The sequence below is a fragment of the Columba livia genome, chromosome 3 (genome assembly GCF_036013475.1).
Source record: "Columba livia isolate bColLiv1 breed racing homer chromosome 3, bColLiv1.pat.W.v2, whole genome shotgun sequence".
Lineage (NCBI taxonomy): Eukaryota > Metazoa > Chordata > Aves > Columbiformes > Columbidae > Columba > Columba livia.
Window position 1 is genome coordinate 5,762,456 of NC_088604.1, and position 7,944 is coordinate 5,770,399.

General features: G+C 40.7%; 1 protein-coding gene across 3 annotated transcripts in view; it reads left to right on the forward strand.

The window, feature by feature from the left end:
• MMUT (methylmalonyl-CoA mutase) overlaps positions 1–7,944 on the forward strand; it is a 24,022-nt gene extending 16,078 nt beyond the window's left edge. For all 3 annotated transcript variants that reach the window (XM_005507403.4, XM_005507404.4, XM_005507405.4), the window contains exons 10-13: positions 3,572–3,703; positions 6,043–6,190; positions 6,302–6,469; positions 7,667–7,944. In XM_005507403.4, coding sequence (XP_005507460.1) covers positions 3,572–3,703; positions 6,043–6,190; positions 6,302–6,469; positions 7,667–7,795 — 577 coding nt within the window. In that variant the 3' untranslated portion in view covers positions 7,796–7,944. The remainder of the gene's footprint in view (positions 1–3,571; positions 3,704–6,042; positions 6,191–6,301; positions 6,470–7,666) is intronic.

Consider the following 7,944-nt stretch of genomic DNA (forward strand, 5'->3'; position numbering starts at 1 on the left):
TATGAAGGAAACACTAATTTATACACTAAAGACAAAGTTGCTTCTGTCAATTTACATAATTGCCTGGTAGGTTTTTATCAGCATGCATTGAAAAAACTGTAAATGAATAATAAGAATTGCTGCTTATGCTACTTAAGTTTTATAATAGTCAAATGAAAATGGTTGTCTCAAAACCAAAATTTGCTGTAAAGATAAACAGAAATGGGAGAATTTCTGTGCATCCAGATTGTTAAGAACTTGTCTGATGTTACGACTAAGTGATAAGAGAAAAGTGTAATTGTTATTAACAATATCCTTTTCCTCTCCTGTTAAGAAAAGAGCCCGTATTCCTGGCTCCAGCCAGAGCTGTTCCACTGTGGATGCATAGAAGGTACCAACCGATGCAGTGGGACTAAGAACTAAGCAGAGATTTTTCTTAAAAAAAAAAGGTTTTATTGATAAATAGTATGAAAACATTCATGAATAGTTTAAAAGCAAAACTCCTATTATTACGTAGGAACTTTAAAGGGTTGCAGAGACTTGGGGCAGAATTTTCAGAATATTTTACGGGGATTTCAGAAGCAGTATTGAAGTATTTACAGAAGAAATAAACGTATTGTGTTTTTTGTTCAGTACACAAAAAACCTTAATCCCAGCCACCAGATTATAATTCAATAAAATGGATAGTCCAAACCATTTATTTTTCTCTTGTTATACACAGCTTTCATTTACTCTTCTGCATAATAAGAACAGGCAAGCAAAATTGACATATAGTGTGCACTTTGATTTAAAACTGGTTATACTCAGATGCTGCTTTTGCAAAAGAGAAAGGGGAGATGTATCTAAATTTACCATTTTCTGTAGAAGAAAAGACGAGTGTTATGCCACTGTGAACCTTCACCAGACTGCCGGTGTTTACACAGGAGTAAGTTGTCAATGTTACGTGTGGGACGTATCTACATCAGGCTGCAATCTGTGATGTCTGGCACTCTGAGGGGGAGTCAGTATTCATAGATACTATTTTTATGTTTGCTGCAAACTTGCTTTGTAACCTTGGGAAAGTCACTTAGTTTAGGGCTTATATAGTTTACTTTTCAATTTTTTGTTAGTAGTCTCAGCAGTGATATTAATAAGATGATGTAGAGAAACAAAAACTGATTATAACAGTGAATAATGTCTGAGAACTGTTGTAACTCAGGTAGTGCTTGCTAAGCTTTCTGAAATCCTACAGGCGCTGTAAAAATGAAGCGTATTGCATAGTGCTGTCAATGGCTTCTGATGCAATCCTAGACAGTTTCTTTTATAACTAATGCTTTCTAAATTATTACTAATCAATACAGAATCACAGAGTGGTTGGGGTTGGAAGGGACCTCTGGAGATCATCCAGTCCAACCCACCTGCTACAGCAGGGTCACCAGAGCAGATCACACAGGAATGTGTCCAGGTGGGTTTGAATGTCTCCAGAGAAGGAGACTCCACAACCTCTCTGGGCAGCCTGTTCCAGGGCCCTGGCACCTCAAAGGAAAGAAGTTTCTCCTCATATTCAGATGGAACCTCCTGTGCTTCAGTCTGTGCCCGTTGCCCCTCATCCTGTCATTGGGCACCACTGAACAGAGTCTGGTCCATCCTCCTGACACCCACCTTGAGATATTTATAAACATTGATGAGATCCCCTCTCAGCTTCTCTTCTCCAGGCTGAACAGACCCAGCTCTCTCAATCTCTCCTCCTCAGAAAGATGCTCCGGACCCCTCAGCATCTTCATAGACTGATACAAAGAAAGTATCTGACTAAGCCACATCACACATAGCCATACAGATACTATACATTTCATATTACTTTGCGTTAGCTGTTTTTCTAGACCATGACCCTCATGAATCCAGATATGAACTTCTTAGAGCCCTGAGGAAGAAAATGAATAAAAGCAGAGAACTTTAAAAACAGGGGGAGGGGAGATGACCAAAAAGTAGCCAAGACTGTGCCAATAACATGAGTTAAAAATGTGTGTTCTGGCATGATACTGTAGAAGAGTGATACCCAGAGATAAGAGACACGTGCATTAGACAGATCGTGGCTATATGTTCAGGATGGGATTTCTGCCACGTTATGTCAGCGTAGTTCCAGTTTCCGTATGGTTAAGTTTGCTGAGAATAAAAAGACATGAGCTAGTAAAGGAGCAAAACAGCTGGGGGGATCTCCAGAAGTAAAATACCTCTCTGAAATTTACTGAAGGTTTCAGTTAATCCAGCCGAAATCCATCTTCTGCTCCATTGGATGCGTGGCAGGTTGCACACAGTGGGAATCATAATAGTACTGAAACACAGAAGGAAAACTGAGTACAGTTCATTTGGCCATCGCCTTCTAAAAGCACATGGACAAGACGTTGCATCTTGTCCAAACATCCTTTGAGCATTCTATATATAAAAGCTTTAGAGGACACTTAACCTAATTTTGCCTCAGAGTAGTTCATAGTTAAATGCAATATGACAGGCGAAAATGTGAATTCCAGGGGTTTGAAATGTGCCTGAATGGATGGGGTTTGGTCTCTATTTATAAGCATAATTTTAAAGTGTTTAATAAGAGTAATATTTTTCTTTCTTTCACTTTGGCAAAGTTTGCAGCAAGTTGTTTTCATTTCTTAGTATACACAAATTCTTTAGTCTTATTTAAGTATAAACTCAAATATATTCATCAAAATATTTTTTATGAATTATTTCATCAGGAGCTGAGTAGATGAACTTCAAAATTGTTGCACAGCACTGACACCATGTTAATTTTACACCAGAAATAGGAAGGTTGCTGTGATGGAGCTTCCAGCTGAACTGCTCTTGTCTTTCTTGGTACAGTCTGCATTATAGATTTTATGCAGAAAGGTGGGATCCATTAAGCATGAGAATTTCAGATGCTTTGGGACAGAAGCTGTTACTTCTGATGTTTGCACAAGAAGACAGCACAGCCTAGTTTGCTTCTAGCTCTTGTGCTACAGCAGTAAAATGTGTATTATTTCTAACTTGCACAGTGTCTCCAGCAGCAAACAAAGCTGGTGATTTGCATGTCAATGGAATTCCCAGATTCTTCTGCATCTCAGTGTATAAGGAGCTATATCAGGAGTGGAGAAGAAGAAGAATAAATACTAAAATATAAGCATCAAAGGAAAGGCAAACAAATTCCAATTAAAAAGTTGAGCTTCAGTCCTTTCTTTATGTTCTTCCATTCTTTTTCTCCTGATTTATATTTTGAGTTTTAGTATGAGTACAAATGCAAGGTCTTGCAGTCTGAGCCCAAAAACATTCCCAGCTGAGAAAACCTGATTTAATTTCTTTAAATATTTTGCCATGCAGTGGTTCCTATTGCTTCCTTGCTTGTAAAATCTCTTCTCACATCAGCAAAACAGGATTTTCTTAAAAATACTCTGGCGTGTTCTACTAGCGGATGACACTGGGGTGAGTCAGACGTTCAGAGTCGTAGCACCAAAGGGGAAACGAGTGTAATTGAATTTGTCGTGCGGCAAGACAAATAATTGGGCTAGTGACAGTGATTTCTGTTTTCAAATAAGCCTCCTGATAGCATTACTGTTTGGTTTCTGTACCTTAGGTGCACCGTTGGAGAAATAACAGATGCCATGAAGAAGGTGTTTGGGGAGCATAAGGCCAGTGACCGAATGGTGAGCGGAGCTTATCGCCAGGAGTTTGGAGAGAGTGATGAAATTCTTCATGCCATCAATAGGTGAGAATAGCAGCCTCACATTGAATCCATTAGACATGCTGTGCCCTAAAAAAGCATTCCCCAAACCCCAATGACAATCCCCAGAATGAAAAAAAACCCAAACCTACACAGTCATTTACATGCCTGGAAGCAAGTAACCAGAATGAGGAGAAATAAGTGCAATAAGGAAATAGTCAAAATTTAATTGAACTTGTATTTGCTTGCAAACAAAATCCACTGAGGTGATGTTATGATCTGAGGATTTTTGTTCAAATAGACGAGGCAGCTGTAGGATTAAGAAGCTTAGAAACATTGCCTGCAGTCCCCATACATTGCATTGCTTCTTTTGAATACTCTGTAATACTCTACAAATATTTCCAGTAGTTTGTATTTGCAAAGCCTGGTTTGCTCTGCCAGTAAGATGGCCCCGCAATTTAATTCTTACTGCTCCTAAAATAGTGAGACTAAAATCCACACACAACTTCCAGTCTGTGGGTGTTACTTACTCATACCACGAGGGAGAAAACCTCAGAAGCTGGTAGTATGTGTGAAAACAGTGCCCATTTGTGCCTTTTGTCAGCTTCTGCCTCTGTGCTGTCCTCCCGGGCCAAGGGACTGAATTGCTGTAGTGGGTGGTGACGTAAAATGGATCGATGCTCGTAAGTCCCTGCTGTGTTGGGGGTTACACATTAAAGAGTTACAGGATCTCTTAAAAGGGAATAACTTGATGGCTTCACGATGGTGATGTTTAGCCTGACTTGAAAGTAGATGTGCTGGGGGAATGTCACCATCATTTTTTATTTTAAATATTTATTTTAGTATCATAGAATGGTTTGGGTTGGAAGGACCTTCAAAGCTCATCCAGTGCCACCCCTGCCATGAGCAGGGACATCTTCACCAGATCAGGTTGCTCAGAGCCCCGTCCAGCCTGGCCTGGGATGTCTCCAGGGATGGGGCATCCACCACCTCTCTGGCCAACCTGGGCCAGTATATTAATTTTAAGTATTTGTAATTTTGCATTTACATGAAATTGATTCCTTGAAAATCTAGATGTAGCTCCTTTTTTTACATATCTGCCTTTATGTCCAAGGTCATATGTAGCAGTTAGTAACCATGGTAACAAAACTGGATTTACTACATGTCACCTTTGCACAGGCTTTCAAAAGTGTGATTTCACACACTTAAACCAAGCCTGGGGTTGCAGTGACTCAGGTGGTTTTATCCTGGCAGGCTCGGAGCACCCAAAGCTGCTCTTTGTTGGGAGGGAGCCTGTGGGTAGGGAAGTAGAAAACAAGAATATGGAAATAGAAAACAATACAGAGAAAAGGATTTAAATATATCACAAATCAATTTAGATACCTTCTTCATTGATACGCTCAGCAGTCCTTGGGAACAGAGAAGTCAGGCCCAGCTCCTCTCCATCCTCAAGCAGCAGCTTTGTCAGTCTGATTCTTCCAGTGCTCTTGATATAATTTCTATGTAAACTCCCCAAGTTCTTGTTTTTTACCCTCTTAGACGATGCATATTCCTGTCCCAGAATCACCTGTGCTGATAACTGCTTTATCTAGAGTCATTCTTCTCCCCAGACTAAGCCACTCATACAGTGATCATCTCAGCCAGGTCAGCATATCATTTCAAGGTGCACCAAATCCATACTAGTCCATCATTAACAGAATGCTCAGAACAGTAAAATATTAAAAAAAAATAGATTAAAAAAAGACACAACTTATATTTCTGAGAACTGACAGTCTTACTGTCCCACTCAAAAGACAGATACTAGCGGCACATGGATAATGAGCAGTAAAAGAAAAGGTTAATCTCTGAGGCTGTGGTTACAAAGTCACTTTTTAATAAAACAGAAATCTGCCACTAACCAGAGGGGAAGCACCGGAATGAGCACACAGAATGGGGGATGCAGGGATGCTTTCCTGCACAGATTTGTGCCCAATTGAATGATGATGCCCAGCATGATGTCCAGGATACACCCTTGTAGCCTGTGTGTCATGCAAATACTTTTGAAATAATTGGTCATAATTATTCTTAAAATCTAAAATTTGTGTTTTAGTTGTAATTCACCTCATTAAACCCTCAGAGAATTCAGTATTTTTTCTGTTAGAAAGCAGAAAAGTAGTGAAGTGGTTTTCTTTATAAAAGAATGTTTTATTATTGAGGCTAGTAAATACAAGAAACTAAACAATTGAACGTTAACATAATATGCAAACTGCATAGACACACTATGACTTAGAAGGTCTTTTGATGCCATGTGCAGAAATTATGCTACATTTGTAGCCAGTGCTTTTTGTGGAAATACTTGTAAAGAATCCTGGTGCCTTATAATGATATAATATGTTTGCAATCAGAGTTAACAAGTTCACGGATCGTGAGGGGCGCAGGCCTCGTATACTCGTCGCCAAGATGGGTCAAGATGGCCATGACAGAGGAGCTAAAGTTATTGCTACAGGATTTGCAGACATTGGCTTCGACGTGGACATAGGTCCCCTCTTCCAGGTATGACTGAGCAGTGACAAAGGCAATTAAAATGCAGCAATTTTCCCTCTAATGCTCGTTCAGCAGCCACGCTGGGGCTGTTACTGGTCAGTTAATCCTCTTTCCATGCAGACACCGCGAGAGGTGGCCCAGCAGGCGGTGGATGCAGACGTGCACTGTGTTGGCGTCAGCACGCTCGCAGCAGGTCATAAAACTCTTGTGCCTGAACTCATCAAAGAACTCACCGCCCTTGGCCGGCCGGACATTCTTGTCATATGTGGAGGTGTCATCCCACCCCAGGTACGGGTCAGCCCCATTTCTATCAAGACCAAGAGACTGTTTTATTTCTGTTTGTGCTGGTTGTAGCGATTTTACATGTCAGAGGCGATTTACAGCGCTGAAGGCCACTGTGGACAATCACCAGGGTCAGCACAGATCTGCAGGACGGTCGCAGAGTGCTGTCAGGTCTCATTGATCTGGTTTTTTGTTCACCGTGTCCTGGCTTAACTTTCCGTGTTTTTCGGGTGGAATATTAAGTTATGTTATGAAAAAGACTCGCCTCAGGGAGATGTTTTTTCTGCTCTGTTGTTTCCAATTACAAGTACCTTGCAAATCACTGATAAAGGTGAGCTCCTGTCTTAAGAGACTTTATGACTTGCGGTAATATTTTGGGAGAGACACAACTAGTAAGACATATGGGGGGTCCCGGCACCTCTAGACTACACATCTCATTCACTGTTCAGCCTCTCCTCACGTTCCACATTGTCAGGCCTCAATGTTGCTTCTCATTCCCTCTGCCTGACTAAACTGTGGAGCAGTTGGTTGGATTCCTTTGCAGCCAGATCTCTGCCTTTGTCCTAAAATCTTCCTTAGCCCATCCATGGTGTGCCTGGCTGTATCACCTTTAGGGTCACCTTCTGTCTAGAGATTCAAATTGATTTTCCTTATAAATCTCCTGTTACTTCCTTTTCTAGCCAATTAGATAAGTGTTCAAGAATGACGGACTTTTAAATTAAACAAACAAAACTGGTTGTATTTTTCCAAAAGACAAATTGTGTTCTGTCTAATCTCTCAATGGGATGCTACTAGCCTATGGTTAGAAAAGGTATAATATATGCTATATAGAAGAGAGACTACATAACTGCTTCCTAGGTCTTTTTAAAATTTCAGGGCAATCATAAAATTAGAGTAACTTAGATTGCAAGAGGCCACTGGCAGTCATCTGGTCCAAGCCTTAATTTAAGCAGGTTTTTAAAAAACAGAAGTTAGATTGAATTTAAATTAGGTTAGTCAGGCTTACGCCCAGTTGGCTTTTGAATATTTTCCAAGGATCTGACGTTAGTCTGATTCTAAACAGTTAGTCTGATTCTAATGCTGCCTCTCGTCGGGACTTGCTGCGTTTCTCAGCGTACAGGATAGAGCATACACCAATTATTAATCAATTATTAATTTCCTGTTGCACGAGTAACTACGAATCTTAAATTTCTCTCTGCACAGGATTACGTCTTCCTGTATGAAGCCGGTGTTGCCAACGTGTTTGGTCCAGGGACTCGGATTCCAAAAGCAGCTGTCCAGGTGTTGGATGACATCGAGAAGTGCCTGGAGAAGAGGCAACAATCTCTGTGATGCTGAAATGTCACAAAATGCGACCAGCCTTATACTAATCGCTTCGGGAATGTCCTCATCAGCAAGGGACAGCCAGCCGTGGACCTTTGGTTCCACTGCCCTGGTGTTTTGTGCTTTCTAAGAAAGTTATAAATTCTCTGCTTGTTCTA